At 48.2% G+C, this 19874-nt stretch overlaps 3 protein-coding genes across 7 annotated transcripts; 1 reads left to right on the forward strand and 2 right to left on the reverse strand.

Moving 5' to 3' along the window:
• Positions 1–270: 270 nt before the first annotated feature.
• psmd8 (proteasome 26S subunit, non-ATPase 8) lies at positions 271–5277 on the reverse strand. Its single transcript, XM_060075031.1, has 8 exons — positions 5116–5277; positions 4571–4643; positions 4367–4469; positions 4017–4182; positions 3668–3768; positions 3433–3544; positions 1107–1320; positions 271–911 (listed from the first exon to the last, which is right to left on the reverse strand). The coding sequence occupies exons 1-7, from the start codon at positions 5218–5220 to the stop codon at positions 1183–1185; spliced, it is 798 nt and encodes a 265-aa protein (XP_059931014.1). The 5' UTR covers positions 5221–5277; the 3' UTR covers positions 271–911; positions 1107–1182.
• A 344-nt stretch (positions 5278–5621) lies between these two features.
• Positions 5622–8257, forward strand: nup88 (nucleoporin 88). Its single transcript, XM_060075757.1, has one exon. The coding sequence runs from the start codon at positions 5656–5658 to the stop codon at positions 7852–7854; it is 2199 nt and encodes a 732-aa protein (XP_059931740.1). The 5' UTR covers positions 5622–5655; the 3' UTR covers positions 7855–8257.
• A 1804-nt stretch (positions 8258–10061) lies between these two features.
• ehd2b (EH-domain containing 2b) lies at positions 10062–19594 on the reverse strand. Of its 5 annotated transcripts, none has more exons than XM_060075764.1 (8): positions 19476–19594; positions 19139–19199; positions 17394–17622; positions 16804–16980; positions 15102–15217; positions 13611–14023; positions 13033–13197; positions 10062–11642 (listed from the first exon to the last, which is right to left on the reverse strand). In XM_060075764.1, exons 3-8 carry the CDS (start codon positions 17612–17614, stop codon positions 11079–11081), a joined length of 1656 nt encoding a protein of 551 aa, XP_059931747.1. In that variant the 5' UTR covers positions 17615–17622; positions 19139–19199; positions 19476–19594; the 3' UTR covers positions 10062–11078. The 5 variants fall into 5 exon arrangements, with proteins under 5 accessions (XP_059931747.1, XP_059931746.1, XP_059931743.1 ...); XM_060075763.1 differs by having other exon boundaries at positions 17394–17626; positions 19476–19593; XM_060075760.1 differs by having other exon boundaries at positions 19350–19565.
• Positions 19595–19874: the final 280 nt, after the last annotated feature.

Below are 19874 nucleotides of genomic sequence, written 5' to 3' on the forward strand. Positions count from 1 at the left end.
AGTAATGACCCATGTGAACAAATCTTCATTTCTACAGGTTCGGCGTTAACAGGAGCTACCTATGCGAGCCGCCTTGGGTCACCACGGTGACGATCACAGCCTGCGCAGCGCTGAGGAAGTGTCATGGAGGATGCAATTCTAGCTGGTGAAGGGACAACAATCACATCCAGATTCTCTTTATTGACATGCTATTTAAGTCCTATATTTCAGTTTTCTATTAAGACACTTAATAAAGCCAGGTCGTCCAAAGGAAAACAAACACACAAATGGTTCCAAAACATTCTTTTTATTTTTTGAAGTATTTCACACAAATTTTTGCATTTCCTCTTCGATCATGTTATAACTAGGTTAGGGGGAGAACATAATTACCATTTAGAAAAGGCTCTCAAACTTCAATGGCCATTTTTCGGTCTGTTGCTAGGCTACAAAGCAAGAGCAATACAGATCTGTAAGCACTACCAAGCCAAGGGGAGGGGGGGGGGGGGGACTTTGTATACAAAAAAAATGTTTATTTTCTGTAAGTAAAAAGCTTGCGCTTTACTAATGACTTTCAATGACACTTAAAAAAGGCAAAGTCAAATAATATATTTTTTGAATATGTAATGTCTGTGTGTGCATCAAGAGGTCAAAACCAAAAGGAGCTCCCATTGAGTTTGACGTTTTTATAAAAAAAAAATGATAATGAAACGAAGGGGTATACAACAAACAAAAAAAAAAAAAAAAAAAAAAAAAAAAAAAAAAAAAACATTGGATAAATTCAAAGGTTTACCGCTCCAGAAGGTACAAAAACATACTCAATCTCCAGGAGAAAACGTAGGTGGTGGCCGATGTCCAGGCCAACCTGCCATAGGTGAGTTGTAGCTTTTGGAGGAGGGAGAAGACTGCATGTGGACCCGTTGTGTGTGTGTGTGTGTGTGTGTGTGTGTGTGTGTGTGTGTGTGTGTGTGTGTGTGTGTGTGTGTGTGTGTGTGTGTGTGTGTGTGTGTGTGTGTGTGTGTGTGTGTGTGTGTGTGTGTGTGTGTGTGTGTGTGTGTGTGTGTGTGTGTGTGTGTGTGTGTGTGTGTGTGTGTGTGTGTGTGTGTGTGTGTGTGTGTGTGTGTGTGTGTGGTATATATGTCAGCTGTGTTTGTAGGCATTGGAGGAGGGAGTGGGGTGGGGGTTAGGTGGGCCAAGGATGGCTGATTACACGATCATCTCCAGCTGCCGTGCGTACTCGATGACCTGCTGCGCCAGCTCCGTGGACGGGATGGTGACCTCCTCCGTCCGCTGCTGCTGGGTGCTGAAGGAGTAGTAGCCGTCGGCACTCTGGGTCCAGCCGCGCTGCACAGCCACAAGCAGACATTAGACACAGGCCAGGTCGAACAAGCAGACATTAGACACAGGCCAGGTCGAACAAGCAGACATTAGACACAGGCCAGGTAGAACAAGCAGACATTAGACACAGGCCAGGTAGAACAAGCAGACATTAGACACAGGCCAGGTAGAACAAGCAGACATTAGACACAGGCCAGGTAGAACAAGCAGACATTAGACACAGGCCAGGTAGAACAAGCAGACATTAGACACAGGCCAGGTCGAACAAGCAGACATTAGACACAGGCCAGGTCAAACAAGCAGACATTAGACACAGGCCAGGTAGAACAAGCAGACATTAGACACAGGCCAGGTCGAACAAGCAGACATTAGACACAGGCCAGGTAGAACAAGCAGACATTAGACACAGGCCAGGTCAAACAAGCAGACATTAGACACAGGCCAGGTAGAACAAGCAGACATTAGACACAGGCCAGGTAGAACAAGCAGACATTAGACACAGGCCAGGTCGAACAAGCAGACATTAGACACAGGCCAGGTAGAACAAGCAGACATTAGACACAGGCCAGGTAGAACAAGCAGACATTAGACAAAGAGACACAGGCCAGGTCAAACAAACAGACATTAGACAGAGGCCGGGTCAAACAAACAGACATTAGACACAGACCCAGGCCAGGTCAAACAAACAGACGTTGGAAACAGGCCCGGTCAAACACACAGAAATGATTAGAATCAGACATAGCAGGCCAGGTCAAACAAACAGACAATAGACATAGGCCAGGTCAAACAAACATATCCCAGGTCAAATACACCAACATAAACACAGGACAGGACAGGCCAGGTCAACCAAAGACATTAGTTTGAGGTCAATGTGTGCCTGTTGGGTTCACGTCAGGTTCACGGATGGTGTTGAAAGTATTTATTTTGAACGCCCTTGGTAAAGAATTTGTAACATTCTCTTGTCCAGTGTATTAGTGGCAGAATAATGTACTGCTAAGTAGGGATGGGGATCATTAATATCGATACCATTTGATACTTTTCTATTAATTGGTGGAAATAGTGATGAGGAAAATATTTAGGAAATAAATAATTTTAAATTAAATATGTAATTCTTAATAAATATTGACATCAGTAGTTTTAATTACTAAAATGATTAGAGCACTATACAACTGTATTAGTAATACAGAAACATGAGTAATACAGTATTACTCATGTTTCTCACCAAAAACTCAATTTACCGTTTCTTTGTTACATTTGAACGCATCATGATAACCGAATAGTCGTTTTACTGAGCCAACCTCAACACATCATCACACAGCACATCTGAAACTTTATTTACTTTTTAAAATAACTAGCTTGAAGGCTGCCGATTACAACACCGATTTCACGATTGGATTACTATTTTTAACTGATGGGACTAGCGACAATGTCTGTATGCGATTACCACTCGACATCGTACATTGAGTGGAAGATTAAGACAGGCCCGTCTGTGGTGCGACAGGAGAAGGAGGACACAGTCTTTTCAACTCGGAGACAGTCGGAGGTACTGCATTTGGCCTTTATTTGATGCACAATGCCAATATGCTTGGCCATTGAGGTTTTGTTCCTCCCTTTACAATCAATGATTTTCGCCCTTTTAGTCATCCTCGCGAGCAAAGTTAACTGCCAGACTTCACTTGTTTTACTTGTAATACCCGTTTGCTTACAATCCCATTCAAAAACAGTGGTGGACACGCTGCAGTGATTGGATTGATTTGATTTAAATGCTGTGACGCGACTCGAGGGACACAACATTATGTTACAGGACCTACAGGACAAAATAATAATAAATGAACAACGGGAATCGATAGTGGTATCGATAAGCCCAAACGTTGATGATTTTCGGGTTTAGAAAAAGTGGAACCGGTCCTTTATAGAACCAGGTTTCGATCCCCATCCCTACTGCTGAGGGTGTTTGATTCACAGCCGAAACGTTCTGAATTCAAATCCCAATGTGGGCAGTGTACAATAATAAAGCGAGTAACATCATTGGCAAATTACCCTCCCACCCTTGATGGAGCCAGTGGGAGATTGGGTCAGTGAGAACCAAGCCACTCGCTGATGACAACTAATACCAACCTTCTTGGCATATTCTGTCATCTTCTTTGGGGAGCTGAAGAACAGCACACGGGTTGCTTCAGCAAACTGAATCTGCTCGTAGGCCTTCTCTATGCACCCAGCGATCTCATCCCTGCAAAACAAGGAGAGGTGGGGGGGAGGTCTCAATTGGTGTATTTTAACTGCTTCAAATGTGACATTCATTGAATATAAAAAGACAACTATTTAACTTTTGCCATCAAGATTCAGTACTCACCGGATAGTGTCAAGTAGAATATCTATGAAGAAGGTGTAGCTCTCTGCAGGAATGTTACCTTTGGCCAGGAACACCTTGTTGTAGCTTCCTTCCATCAGGTACTGGACAAGAACATGAGAACAGATGAGACTTTATGCCATTACTTCCCAGTTTGAATTGTTATTCCAAACTGTATTACTGGTTCCTATTGGCACTCTGCACACGGTCAAGTTATTGCGTTTTTTTTAATACCAGATTGTGCCACACTAGTCTCTTTGTACCTACTCCAATTTTGATTGCATGCTTTAATTGTTCTCCGCCTCACTTGTTAGTCACTTTCGATAAAAGCATGTAAATGTAAGTGAGGTACCTGCTCCAAGGAAACAGGGTGCCTGATGTACACGTTGGTCTGGATGTCCTTGGCACTTAGCCTCTCCAGCTCTGTGTGGAACTCTGACACTCGGTTCTGGGACAGCAGGAAGAGCAGGTTAAGGCCCAGGAGCTGGTGCATGTACGCTGCCTCGGGCAGTTCATCCCTGAAAAAGGGTAGAGAGACATAATCAGAGCGCGGTCATAACAAAGCACTGGTTGCTATGGCAATATAGTGGACAACAGCATTGTTTACAATTGTTACATTGTTTACAAACACGTTTTCACAATGTGAATCGCTTTATGAAAAGGCCATTCATTATCATGTATTATTACAAATGGCTTTATTACTTATAGTCAAAATAGTAGCATTTTAGTTGGGCCATGTATCGCTCGAAGGAGGGGATGTCCTTCTTGAGGATACTCCACAGAGCGCCGATTTCCAGTACATCGCCTAGAATAAGGAGCACATAGAAAAGAAGGGTAAATATAAAAAGGTGTATCCTTGTTTGTGGAGACATCTGGAGTAATGGGCTGCTATTAGGTCATACTCACGGGCAAGAATTAGCTGCTGTTTTGTGAGCTTCACGCCCGTCGTGGGCAAAAAGTTTAATTCTAATAGAGAAATCTGTAAACAAATAGAAAAGGGCATGTTTTAAAGAAAACGCTTACTTTCCTAGAAAGTAAGGACAGGTCACGGAAGCGTGTGTTAAGGTTAATGGTAATGCATTTGTTTGAGAATCACATAAAAAATGCTGCATAAACGTGTCAACACATACAATCCGTATACACATATCTATAGATGACGATGTGGCAGTAGCATTGGCTAACGTCAACAATAAGTATATAACAAGGTTTGGGATTATACAAATGTCGAATTGAGCTTCAAATTATGTTTAACCGAGGTAAACATACACATGGTTAATATCACGTCTGTTGACTTGATGTAAAAAGACGATATTACGTGAGCTAACCATACATTACAATGACTTTGTGTTCTTCTTAGCATGCTAACGTTAGCCACCATGGCTAAATTGGCCAAATAAAATACCCTCAGTTTGAGATAATCACGTGAAGCACACTGGATGTTGTGATTTTACCTTCAGTTTTGTCAAAAGATCCCCGCATTTATTTAAACTGGGATTTTTCTTATTCCATTCTGCCCTCAGCGTCTCGTACAGTCCCGCAGTCTCTTTCAGCGCCATGGTGAGTCTGCAGAATGTACGACACCGGCCGACGTAATACGGCGTATGTCGTAAAAGAGAAGAATGCGTTCGCTATGTTGGCTACCATGGATACTGGATCCACTGTTACGGTTGCTTCGAACTTGATGTTAAAAATTAAATTATGAATTTTGAAATGATGGTGTACTTCAATTCTTGTTTAAATCAATGTAACATAAGGTTTTCAAGATCTTTGTATCAGGATCATTTGGTTTGTCTCTACTTTATTAATGTTTTTGTATTTAAAGTATTATTACAGAATTGTATGTATTATTAATATATTTTGTAAACAAAGTTTTTGTAATACTAAGTGATTGTCTTTCTGTATGCTGTTGATTTAAATAAATATTAAATAAATAAATATCCGATTCTTAGCACGCATGCGCGGCGTGACTCGTTTTTAGTAAGCGGAACAAGATGGCGGCCTTCGGTGGAGAGCGTTGGCTACATGAGCTGCCAAATCATAACATATTCAGCAAATTACGCGAGATCCTAGACTCCGAACCCAAAGCGAATGTAAAGAGAGCAGCTAAAAACCTCACCTTTTGCCTGGACTGTGACCTGTTTGTTTGGAACGACGTTGACCGCGTGTTTTTCACCACCAACTTGAGGCAGCTGAACTCCGACGAGAGCTTTGGAAGCGGGAACTTCCAAACTCTGCTGTGCATCAACCCGCCTCGTTTTGAAGTGTGCCAGGTACTGCTCAGTCCCACGCAGCACCACGTCGCTTTGATCGGCCAGCGGGGGGTCTCGGTGTTGGAGCTCCCACAGCGCTGGGGGAAAAGGTCCGAGTTCGAAGGCGGACGGAGCGACATCAACTGCAAGACCATCCCGGTGGCGGAGCGCTTCTTCACCAGCTCTGCCTCGGTCACTCTACGGCAGGCGACATGGTATCCCAGCGAGACGGAAGAACCAAACCTAGTGCTGCTCACCTCCGACAACACCATCCGCTTCTACGGGCTCAAATCACCCCAGAACCCAACCAAGGTACTACCTGTTTCGCAGTCAGAGGAAGACAGCAACGTCCACTCTCGTGTGTTGTCCTACGCAGCGTCCCTGGGCGAGATCGCAGTGGCGTTCGACTTCGGGCCAGTGTCGTGCATTTCTCGGCAGGTGCCGGGCCAGGCGTCCAGAGACCTGCTGGTCTACCCGCTGTATATCCTCTATGAGAACGGCGAGACATACCTGAGCTACACCAGTAACCAGATGGGCGTGCTGAGCCTCAGCAAGCCCGCGGGACCCCTTCCCATGTACCCCGCAGCGGAGGATAACTACGGCTACGACGCGTGCGCCATCCTGTGCCTGCCCTGCGTGCCCAACATCCTAGTGATTGCCACGGAGACGGGGATGCTGTACCACTGCGTGGTGCTGGAGTCCGAAGAGGAGGAGGACGAGGGGGGCGTGGGGGAGCGGTGGATGCGGGGCTCGGACTCCGTGCCGTCCCTCTACGTGTTCGAGTGCGTGGAGCTGGAGCTCACGCTGAAGCTGGCCACCGGCGACGACGAGGAGCCCCAGGAGTCGGACTTCACCTGCCCCATCCGGCTGCACCGGGACCCGCTGTGCCAGCACCGCTACCACTGCACCCACGAGGCCGGGGTGCACAGCGTGGGCCTCACCTGGTTCAACAAGCTGCACCAGTTCCTGGGCTCCTCGGACGAGGGCGACCGCAACAGCCTGCAGGAGCTGGCGGCAGAGAAGCGCTGCATCGTGGAGCACATCCTGTGCACGCGGCCGCTCGCCACCAGCCTCTCGGCGCCGGTGCGCGGCTTCCTGGTGACCTCGGACCTGTCGCTGGGCGCCACCATGGTCTGCATCACGAGCGCCTACGAGTGCATCCTGCTGCCCCTGCTCAGCTCGGTGCGGCCCCCCTCCCCGCCGCTGCTCTGCTCGGGGCCGCGGGCCGGGGCCCCGAGCCCCCTGTCGCGCGGGCCGCCCGACGACTCGTTCGAGCGGCACGTGCGCAACATCCTGGCGCGCGGCTCGGCCAACCCCTTGGTGCTGCGGTCGGGGGACGGCGAGGGCGGAGCCGCCGCCGCCGCCGCCCCGCCGCCGGAGTGGCTGCAGCTGCTGAGCCGCGCCACGCAGGTGTTCCGCGAGGAGTACGTCCTGAAGCAGGACACGGCGTGTGAGGAGCTGCAGCGCCGGTCGCGCCTCCTGGCCACGCAGCGCGGCACGCAGGCGGACGAGCTGGCCGCCTGCCGCCTGGAGAGGAGGAGCCTGCGGGAGGCGGCGGAGCGGCTGGCCGACAAGTACGAGGACGCCAAGTACCGGCAGGACGCCATCGCGCGGCGCGTCAAGCGCCTGCTGGGCGGCCTGCGCAGCCAGCTGCCCGTGCTGTCGGACAGCGAGAAGGACATGAGGAAGGAGCTGCAGGGGGTGGAGGAGCAGCTGAAGCACCTGGACAACGGCATCCGGCAGGTGGCCATGAAGAGGGAGTACCAGAAGAAGCAGGTGGACAAGGCGGAGGGAGGGGGGCCGGCGTTGCCGTCCCGGGGCGGGGTCTCGCTCAACGCCCACCAGAAGAAGTGCGTGCAGGGGGTGCTGCGGGAGCACGGGGAGCAGATCTCCACCATGATGAAGCAGATCAAGGACATCAAGAACACCTTCAGCTTCTGAGGCGGGTTCGGGCTTTTGTGAATGGCTGGAGCGGCCTGTCGATGGGTCGATGGGTCGAGGAGGCTACATTACTTTTCAGGAGGTGTAAAGTGTAGAAGAGTGTAGTGTCAACTGTCAAGGGAAGAAATGTGTTGGTCAAGCAGTTCACACAGGGGGCTTCTGCATGGCAGATATTCTACACTGTTTGATTTGTGATGTGTGCTGGTGTGTCTGGGTAAACAGCGATGTTCTTTGATGATAACAAAACTTGTTTGAATTATTTGTAATAAAAAAAGAAACCTGACTTTTGTGAGCCAAAATACTATCATTTCTTAGTTAAAAGGACACATATTTCAAACGCTTGTAATTTGCTATACTTTTATACTGTTTTGAATCCAGAAATAAACTTTATAATTATCTTTAATTATGAATGGCTTTGAATGAAATTGCTTAATAGATGTGGCGCCATGTAACTTTATTTAAACCTAATGTTAAAGGAGGAAACCCATAATCTATGTTTCACATTATTTATATTTAGGTTAATAGTTTGACCTTTATAACTTCAATAAACGGGACAGTTTCTCATCTTTGGGGATGCATACATATTAGTACATACGGGAGTGACCTATAAGCTGTATTGAACAATACATTCTCGATTAAAGACATAATTTAAAAGGATTCAGTGTGGTTGGGGCCCAAATAACTTTTGACCTTAAAGTGGGGTAAAGGGAATAAAACGTCAGGTACCGCACTGAAGTTGACATAATGGGGGTTAGGCCAAATCCAGTGCACTGTATTGACACAAGGTGCATTATGTCTTCTTCCCACTAGAGGTCGCCCCTCACCAGCATTCTTTGAATTTGAAGTGAAGTATGGAGTGAAGTTTTCCCCTTCACTTCAGACCACAAACCAAACCCGCTGGCGCCTGCGAGGGCTTCCCCACGCAATAACACTGTGACGTATGCGGAGACCCCTGTTAGTATGGTTGAGTGGGCAACATTGTTTTGTGATTAATCCATTTTACTGATGCCCCCTGTACTCTTCCTTACTCATTTCGCTGGCCTCCCCTCCGTACCACAGCCTTGTAGGCTACATACTGTTCATATGTGTCGTGCAACAGCTGTAAATCAAATTGGCACATGACTCAGTGTAATAAGTGCATAATAGCAATGGTGAAATGCCATGACATTCTTGGAACCGATTTGATTTTTTTTTTTGCAAGACCAAAAAGCCATTCGATATGACAGGGGAAGCTCATTTTACAAGATTGAAGGAAAAGAGCTCTCAACCCGGCCTTATTCTGTTCGTCACAACGTTATACCCTAAACGTTTTCACTTTTCGCCTGATTGTGTTGTTTTTCTGAACTAAGCCCTACAGGAGCGCCTGGGGTTAACTTCTTCTGTATGGTGGTGCGGTCCAGCAGCAACACACCAAATAGGGGGATGTTCTAGTCTTCCATAAAGGTACAGTGTGTCGATCCCGCGCATGAGCGCAAGGAAACTTAGCAGACCCTAGGAAAAGAGGTATTAATAACTCCGACCAGCCCACCGCATTCCTTGCATGTGAGTCACTCTGTAAACTCCAGTGAGCAGGGAGGAAGAAAAGAGGAGGGGCGAGCTGCCTCTGCTTCGCGTTTGGGTTTCTTTCTACGGAGGAACGGAATATACTGGCCTACTACTGTCCATAAACCGCGCACTTGGTTTAAAGCGCTCCAAAGTAACACGCGCATGAACGCACTTTAATATAAGCTACTACGCAAATGCACACGTGGATCCGTGTTATATTCTAGCTGTATTTTAAACACAGCAGTTTTAGGATCCCAAATTGCTGGGTAAAGAGTGAGACACATCTAAAGCATAAGAAAAGTGGAAAGTGTACTGTGCGTGTGAAGTTGACTGTGTGAGAGTTTGAGAGGAGAGGGGTCGAGCCACGGAAAAAGTTGGTATGGGGATTTGGCAGGGGCTTGGTGTGAGTCAGTGTTTATCGGATCCGTCACTGTGGAACCAACTGAGAATTACACCAAAGAAAAACACGGATAAAGGGGAAAGGAGAAGTAAGCTCATTCGGTTACATTTCCCTAGTTTACCGAGACTGAATCGAAACGTAAGAATGTCCAAAAAGGGTATCGTTTTCTTTCGGATCCATCGCTATGTATTCAAAGTGTCATGTTCATTCGTTAGATTAGGCCTACTACTACTACTGCAAAAAAAAGAGCCGTAGACCTGCACACAGTCAATACAGTTTATTTGGTTATACCAGTTGGCAACAGTTGTACAGTAGTTAGTAATATCAATAGGGCTGTTTTGTTGGAAATTGCACCATGTGAGCATGTGACATTCATTTACACAACAGAGAAGTATTGTCCTCTTCAAAAAAAACTAACAAACACAAATATTACAAAGTACAGCTAAATAGATGCACAATATGGTGGTGAAGATAAATCAGAAGGCAGGTGAAGCATTAAAATATACCTTGAATGTATTTGGTTATTAGATAACGACTGCATCTTTAGCTAAACATGCCTTAATTAGGCTACATCAGATAATCCAAAATATTGGTTTATACATCATAAAGCGATGTTCTCTTGTTTATACAGTACATTTACATACATTGAACATTGTTGCCAAAGCATTTAGGACTATAGGATATTTCAAATCAGATAAAACACAGATACTCTGGTCTCAAGGAGTCAGCAATGCTCCAAAGCGTTTTAATACTATAAGGCCTCATTCTCTCTCCGTTCAAATCTTTCAAATATAAAATACTCGAATACTATTTTCTTGGAAAGGGCTCAAGGCTTTTATTCTCAGCAAATAATTGAATCATTGAAACCTCTTTTTTATAAAGCAAATCAAACATCAAAGCGATCTAAGAAAAATAAGCAACAATTGAACCAACCCATGTCGACATTTTAGGAAAGAATCTCTTCAAATACGTCAGAGCCACTAACTTTAGCCGACAGGCGCTGTCGATAGCTGTAGCCTACCTCTTTGGCGACCTTGCCCTTGAACTTGGGTCCAAGTCAAAGTATCAAATCAGTGAATCCCTTCAAAGTAACGGATTCCACCCGGCGTAGCTATGTGATCCAGCTGGGTGGGGTTCTTGGGGCGTGGCGTGGTGTGGGGGGGGGAGGGGGAAGGGGTAGGGAGCTATGGGCCATCTGTGTGAGAAGGGTCCCTCTGGCCTCCAGGCATTGGGGGTCGGCGGCGGTAAGGTGGGGGGCGGGGCGGGGGGGTCCCCGGGTTTAGGCGTCCGACCCCTTCTGCCTGCGCTTTGACGGGGGCACCAAGCGACTGGGCAGTTCCGGGGGCAGACCGTGGCCCTCCAGCTTCACCTCGATCAGGTGACTGGCCAGGGCAAACTCCTCGGCGTCCAGCATGCCGTCGCGGTCCACGTCCGACAGCTTCCAGATGCGGCCCAGCACCGAGTTGGGCAGCCGGGTGCTCACCATCCAGTCCTTGGCCTTGGTGCCGCTCAGCTTGCCCTCGTTGGGCGCCAGGTTGTAGAAGATCTCGTCGTACTTGGCCTTGTCCTTGGTGACCACCCAGTCCTCCTCCCCCTCCCCTTCGCCGTGGCTCTCCCCGCCGTTCTCCAGCACGCCGAAGGGGTCCCCCTCCATGAAGGGCCCGGCCCGGGTGCCCAGGAAGGCGCCTCCCTGCACCCCCATCTGGTCATTGTTCTCCAGCTCCTCCTGCCGCAGCAGGGGCATCAGCGTGGCGATGTCGGACGACAGCAGCTCGTCCAACGCCGCCATCAGGGTGGGCTTCAGCGTCTTGAACTTGGTGAAGTCGTGCACCAGCAGTTGCTCCTGTTGGGGGGCGGGGCCCACATCAGACCCATACTGAGCTAAACAACACTGAGCTAAACAACACTGAGCTAAACAACACTGAGCTAAACAACACTGAGCTAAACAATACTGAGCTAAAAAACACTGAGCTTACAATACTGAGCTTACAATACTGAGCTAAACAACACTGAGCTAAACAATACTGAGCTAAACAACACTGAGCTAAACAACACTGAGCTTACAATACTGAGCTAAACAACACTGAGCTAAACAATGCTGAGCTAAACAACACTGAGCTTACAATACTGAGCTAAACAACACTGAGCTAAACAACACTGAGATAAACAACACTGAGCTAAACAACACTGAGCTAAACAATACTGAGCTAAACAATACTGAGCTTACAATACTGAGCTAAACAACACTGAGCTAAACAACACTGAGCTAAACAACACTGGGCTAAACAACACTGAGCTAAACAACACTGAGCTAAACAACACTGAGCTAAACAACACTGAGCTAAACAACACTGAGCTATACAATACTGCTATAAAATACGACTGTGAGCGATACAATATTGCTATACAACACTTCTATGCAATACTGAGCAATGCAACACTGTGCTATACAATACCGCGCTATGCAACACTATGCTATACAACACTGTGCTATACAATACCGTTCTATGCAACACTGCGCTATACAACACCGGTCTATGCAACACTGAGCTATACAACACTGAGCTATGCAACACTGTGCTATGCAACACTGAGCTATACAATGCTATCCTGTGTTTTGGTATAGTCATGTATACTGGGTGATACCATAATAGGGATACTATAAAAGAGATAGGCTACTCTAAAAATACTATGCTGACATTATCATGCTGATTTCCCCCCCTGGGATAGCCAAAGTAATATCTAAATATAATTGAGATACTGTAAGCCGTATAATATGATCGATATACTAGCAATAATATATTAGGAAATAGCAATATTATATCGTACATGATTATGAAGTCATGAACAACATAGCATTACTCATATTACAAAAACATTTGAGAAATTCTTATTAGTTTTCACGAGTTTTCGTGAGAATCCTGTGTGTACATAAATCAAGATAACCCTCTTTCCTTGCCAAGATGCAGCAAAAACAAAAACGACGGCTGTTGCACATATTTGCCCTGAATCAGGCCTGAGAACCAGATGTTTCCAGAAGAACAGCGGCAGGATCACTAGTGACGGGCTTCACAGGCCACATCAACATGGCATGGGAAGCCTAAACAAACCCAATCGAGAGGGCCCACACGCCCTCAAGCCCTGCCTTCTCATTACTGACATAAGTCTGAATTTTGGAAGCTATTTGGAAACAGCATCTGCCATACGAATAGTCAATTCGAAATCAAACTAACCTGCATCTTGGTGCAGTCGGGGAAGTCTCCTGGGGAGATGTGGTGCTGCAGCTGGATCTTGGAGAAGATGACGGGCAGCTGGTAGATGAGGGTCTTCTTCTTGTTGTCCTTCCTGAACACGGACGGCATCTCCTGCTTCAGGTGGCTGATGATGTGGGCGTGGACCTGGGAGGGGACAGGAGCGGGGAGGAGCTTTAAAACGAGCGTTAAGGAGCTAAACGGTTTAAAAGGAGCCTTACCTGCTTTAAACGGCATTAAGGAGCTTATAGGGTAAAGAGCATAAAAATCGTTAAGAAGGGCATTCAAGACTTTGATAAGAGCTCCTTCAGCATCTGAACATGCATGAGCAGGATCAGGCAGGTTTGGATCTCCTCGGGTCCAAATCCATTACAATCTTTGACCAAACACCAAGAACCGCCTCCTATTTTAAGACCCCTGTGGGAGTGTGTGGACGGTGGCTGGTTTAACCTGTGCACAACAGGTGTGCAGCCTCCCCCAGCCCCCAGAACCCAAGCAGTCTGACTCTGGCCAGGTGAGGCTCCTCCCCCCCCCCCCCAACACCCCCTCACTCTCCTCACCCGGACCAGACGCGCCCTCTTGACCAGGTCGTTGAGCTTGCGCAGGGCCGAGTTGCGGGGCAGGTTCTGGATGTCGGCGAACAGGTCCTCCTCCTCCAGCTCAAACAGCTTGCGGTTGTCGGCCACCAGGAGCGGCTCGGCCCAGAAGGAGCCGATGTAGACGCGCAGCACCTCCGGCGTGTTGAACACCTTGCCCAGGGACCACATGAGCGCGCCGTACACGCGCATCAGCTGCTGGGTGTCCACCATGTCGGCCTTGTTGAGGACCACCCGCAGCTTGTCCTCGTTGCCCTTCAGGGCGCCGATGGCCTCGGAGAACTCGTCGGAGATCTCCAGCTTGTGGGCGTCGAACAGCAGGATGATGCGGTCCACGCGCTCGGCGAACCACCGCAGCACGGCGGGGAAGTCGTAGCCTGGGAACCGGGAAGGGAGATCGTTTTTTTTTTTGTAAAAAGGGCTGGTCGTGTAAAGAGTGCGGGAAATATGTGGTTGTGTAAGTGACACATAGGAAGACATTTGACCCGTGTGGAAGGAGAACGGGGAGAAAGACACGTTTCACACCACGTATCGTTGGAACCGCCAGTGGTTCAGGACTTCTTTTTTTCTCGCTGTTCCTGGACACATCATCATCATCATCATCCATCCTCATTGTCATACAAGACACAGATAGCTCGGAGTCACTCACAGGACATTGTTCGTGTGGTCAAGATTGCTGTTTACGTCAGACATAGCAATCTTAGACTTTGAGAAGTGGTATTATTAAAGGTGCAAGCTCCTACCTTAAAATGACGTGGACATATCTGTGGTTTATTCTCAGCCATAGTGATTTCAATTATGGTATTATTAAACTCACACCCTAAATATATTCTAAAGATAAAAAAGGCTGGCGGGCCCGTACCTCTCCCTTTGTTTACAAGAATAGTGATATCGACACTTCCAAGCCCCCTCCCACTCACGTCACTCATCTATCCGAGATACGCTAGTTTGTGTAACACAGTTGGACAGGCTTAGAGTGGAAAGAACACTCCTATTTAGTTTTTTTAATTCTGAAAAAAATGTTCCCCCTGCTGACTTTGGCTCCATCTTAACCATTGCGACTTTAAATGTTAAAACTGTATAAACATTATTATTAGATTATTATTTAGTCATCCAGAGGGTCTTAAGGAATACACAATGATTGAAAGGGAATGTATATGAAAATATTATGTAAAGATAATGACGGGGAACGTGATGATGATGATGATGATGATGATGATGATGATGATGATGATGATGATGATGAGGAGAGTCAACCAATGAGCAGCTCTCGTGGTTCATAACCACCTGAGGCCGTTCCCCCCACCAGGTGATAATGGAACAGAGAGCCTCCATGGGTTAGCTGGGTGAGACAAGAGGGCGATGGTTCACAGCAGGGGTGCGGTGGTGGTGGTGGCGGTGGTGGTGGTGACTCTCAGAACGCGGGTGTCTTTCCCCCCCCCCCGCCCTCCTCACCTTTGGTGCTCCTCTCACCTCGGCTCACTCTCTGCTTGGCCCCCGACAGGATCCCCGGGGTGTCGATGACGCTGATGCTTTCCAGCACCTGGTTCGGAATCTGGGCACACTGGAACCTGGCGGAGCGAGAAGTGAGACACACCCACACACCTCAACGTAAACAACACACACGTAGCCCCGACGACGCTAAACGCAAGAAACAAGCGTCTCACATAAACACACAAAGCTTTAACAATGTCCCCACGCAAGCTCACTTGGGAGGCATCCTCCACCTGCGGTCACTGGGGATAAGCTTTGCCTTATCTATCGCAATCTTTTACAAACATCGATGGAAAGAATGTGAGCCTTGTGAAATATGGTGATGTGTTATCATGGCCTCGGCCATAGGGGCATGATCTATGAAGCAGGCTGGAAACGGCCGTCCCACTCCCACCTCCAGACCATTGTGTTCAGGGCTGGCCTCTCGATGCTTCGGGCTTCCTGACGGAAAATATCTGCCAGCGCCAGGATTAAACAATACGGGCCCCTTACGATGTTGTGTCTTACAACAACAGCCACACTTCCTCTGGCTTACGACTCTAATGAGCTGGCGGTTCCCCGGACAGGAAGTCGGAGAGAAAAGGGAGAGACGCAACACATGGCGGCAAAGCACACCCCGATGTGGAGCAGGGACTACCCCTGGAAACCTAGCGTCAGATCCCCTCTTCCTCTGCTCTTCACTGGAAACCCCTGTTTCTCCCTAAGCTGCCATGCCTGTTCTTCGCAGTGGTGCGGTTGCCAACAACAAACTATGGCCTTGGTTACAGACCACATCTCATGGTCTCTGCTCCAGACTCACATCAATGGAAAAATGTACCCACAGGAGAAGGAAAAAAAGGGAAAACGCATGCCAAAGCCCTGGAAGGGATCGGTCCTCAGCGTTCAGCTTCTGCTCCAGATTCCCGGAGCGGCACCACCAGTATGTGACCTCACTTGTTTGTGCGTTCCCCCCCCCGGGATGTGTCAGAGCTCCCTGCCCCCCCCCGGTCTCTGAACTTCTCCAAACATCTCGGCTCCCCACTCCCCCCGCACCCCGACCATGAGGACGAGAGCTTTCCTCACCCTCTGGAGTGATATCTCCCCCAGCTACACACATTTTTCCACAAATAAGGAGAGTGCCTCCCTGCACGGAACTCTGGCACGAGGACTCGAAATTCCACCGAGCGAGAACTCGCACATTATTTTTTTCTTTGCGCTGTTATCTTTCCAACTCTGCCTGGCTTCCATTTTGTGCTGCAGGCCCCCCGAGATGTTTCCTACGACCGATCCATTACGTAGGTGTGAAGGTCAAAGGGGGATCTTCCTTTAACTTCGACCTACCCAACAATGATGTATTGTTTCACCGACGGACGAATGCCGGCCTCGTCTTCCTCAACTGGGGATCATTTGAACATCTATTTATGGATCTTCTTTTTTACATATATTTACGTATATTCTTTGTGGATTTGTATCCCTTTGTAAAATCTAATTTCATCATAATAATATCTCACCTTTGTAACTTTGTATTGTTTCTTTCTGCCTTGACACGAGACCTTTCCCAATCTGGGATCAATAAAGTATGCAAGTACTTTATTGTACTTGCATACAATAAAGTACTTCCCCCCCCCCCCCCCCCCGCCCGCCCCCAACGTACACACACACAGCCGCACCTTCACACACTCACCTGTTGAGGAAGGTGTTGCCGAATGGGTTGAGCTTGCGGAAGGGCTTGTTGGGGTCCACGATGAGGGCGTTGCCGGGGATCACGCCCTCCACCTCGCCGTGCATGATGGCCGTGAAGCAGTCGGTGGTGGGCTCCGGACCCACCCTGCTCCCGGGGATGTCCTGCTCCAGGAGGTACCTGACCACGCCAGACCACAGCCCCCGTTAGGCAACCCCCTCAGAGCAGGACGATGTACAGCCCGCTTGGGTTCAATTGATGGCTTTGTGTTGTTTCATTGGTGGAGGATTCGCAACCCTTACTGTTCTGTCAAGTCTATTGAATTGTACTGGGACGGTTTAATCATTTAGCTGATTGTAGATGTCACACATCTGGTGTTTTGCTCCGGTCTCTACATCCACATACCTAACCCGCATGTCACCCCATTACACACCGTGATGTTACTGGTAAGGTTACTGGTACAAAAGCAAGGACTTCAACATACTGCATGCATTTCACCGTGTGGAAAAACGGCTTAAAAACCTAAATGTGCTTAAAACAGCACAGAACTGGAGTGGCCCAGAGGACCCATTTGAGACCCACGGCTGGCTTACTGGATGAAGGTGGTCTTCCCTGTGGAGTACTGGCCCACCACCAGCACCATGGGCTTGTTGTCGAAGTCGGCCTCCTCCAGGCTGGGGGAGTGGAAGTCATGGAAGCCGTAGTACTGCTCCAGGGGCAGCAGCTTCTTGCGGTACAGAGACTTGAGGCCCTCTGTCACCGTGCGGATCACCTCCGGCGTCTTCTTCACGTTCTTCCGTCCCCAGCGTGACATGTCGGCTTCTGGCTGGAGGACAGTTGAAGGGAACATGTGAAGAAAATCTACGCCTGTGTGTGTGTGTGTGTGTGTGTGTGTGTGTGTGTGTGTGTGTGTGTGTGTGTGTGTGTGTGTGTGTGTGTGTGTTTCCTATGCCCCCTCTGTGTCGCTGTACCTATGTCTCCTATGCTGGGGCCTTGGAGTGCCTTGGGTTTGTTTCCTGTGTTTATTAGAGTGCCGCTTGCAACGTCACTCGCTTCAACGAAAGGGATGATGACTGAGGTCTAGAGTTCATGCGGCTGACCCCTTTTTGAAATGTACACACCCCTCTTCCAACGAGCCTTGACTCGAGCACAACTCAAGCGCCACTGAGGGGAGCATAACAGAAACAGGAGCAGTGGATTGACAAACTTGTACCCCACAGAAGGGAACTGCACAAGGAGAGGGCTCCCACGACTAACACTACTTTTCCTACGGACGTGGAACCAGGAAGGGCTGGCGAGACCAGCAGAGTGCCGAGCTTTGTTAGTGCGCATCTGGAAAAAACTGGAACCTGTAGTTGGCTGTGGAAAACCGTGCCGGCCCGGCCCGGCCCAGCCCCGCGAACACACATTGAACAGGCCCCTGCTCATTTCCTCACATTGAAAAGAGTGAGGCATTCATTTTTTTACCCCCACAGGCTTCCTCAGCCCATTACCAGATGAATTAGGTGCACCATTGTGTCCACGGCTCACACAATGAGCTGCTGCTGGGAAGATGTGGAGCGTGCGTGCACAGGCAGGATTCCACCTCATGACAGGCGCTAGTTAGGAACAGGCGTGGATCAGATATCAAACGCAGAGGTAAAGATTCCCTGGCCCATCCTAGATGCTTCCTTTTGTTTTTTTAAAAGGCGTGCGCCAAACTTCAAGGCATCTTCTCGTACGTGGAGTTATTTAACTGTTTGACTGTATGAATCTGAGAAAATGAACACTGCCCTGAGGCGGGAGGGCAACAGAACAGTGTCACAAGACTGTTGAGAGAGCAGAGAGCCGTTTAATGCAGAAAATAATCAACTTCTAGCAAGCCCGGAGATCACTGGTATAAACACCTACGTCATTATCTACTGTGGAAACTTTTAGCAATTCGGAAACTGTTAGGAGTTAGGAGAGAGGGAGAAAGGAAGAGTTGAAAGTCTTTATAAGAGTTGAATCACATTGGCTCTGTACAAGCCGCTTTTCAGTTGGAAGTTGGAAAATGCCTTGTGGGTTTCTGAACCACAAACAGCACGTCAAGGCTGTTTCAGAAAGAACGTTAACATACAAGGAGTGATTCAGGGTTTGAGCGTGATCCAATTATTTATAATTTCTCAAATTGAAGCAATGCTGTTTTGATGACGATGCCAATGCAAAAACAACTTCTAATCAAGGTTTTAAGGCTCTCTCTAACTTCAGGTCACGTGTCTCTGTAACCTTTCCGTAAAAGCTTTTGAGTGGTAACAAAATTACGCGGAGGAAAAGTGCGTACAACAGAATTAAAGTCAAATTAAAAAAGTATATTTACCGCGTGACTTTGGATCCAGGAAAGTCTTCTTCAAACGCCTTCCAAAGTCTCCTCTAGCCGTCTGCAGAGTTGGGGAAAAAAAAGAAGATATATGTCTGGAGGACAAAAATAATTTAGATTTTTTTTTTTCCTCTGGAGTGAGCTGTTGCTACATGCAGGTCTTTGACGTGTCAGCGAATAGCAGTCCTCCGCGATGGAGTGTCAGCACCACCTGAGTGAGGATGGCTTCTTCTGCTGGCTTTAATGGATCTCAGATGAGCTCCAGGGCTGGCAGGCTCCTCGATCAACGTGCAGCAGTAGTAGGAGCACGGGAGGACACTCTCTCACAGGAACCAACCTCTCTCTCTCTCACTCCCCCTCGGTCTGGCTCAGCTTCTCCTCCGTATGCACCTCCTCCTTTAGGGATGCCTGCTCCCCTGCTCTCCCCTTCTGAGATGGGATGAGCTGAAGGAGGGCCCGAGGGTGTGGTGGAACCTCCGAGGCAGGGGGGGGGGGGGGGGAGCACTGGGGCAGAGGGGGAGGTAGAGAGAGGGGGGGGGGGGGTGTAAATCGTTTATTTGGGTGGAGTCAATCTTTGTACATGCCAGTCCACACACAGTCATTTGAAGTATTTTTTAAGTTATAACCAAGACCTTTCTCGGTACTCCCCTCAACGTGACTTTTAATTATGTTTATGTGTCAACTGCACATTGCTGCTGTTCTTAAGTTCAAGCTTTAATAACTGATAAGAAAGCGC

Source organism: Gadus macrocephalus, chromosome 16 (genome assembly GCF_031168955.1).
Source record: "Gadus macrocephalus chromosome 16, ASM3116895v1".
NCBI classification, from domain to species: Eukaryota; Metazoa; Chordata; class Actinopteri; order Gadiformes; family Gadidae; genus Gadus; species Gadus macrocephalus.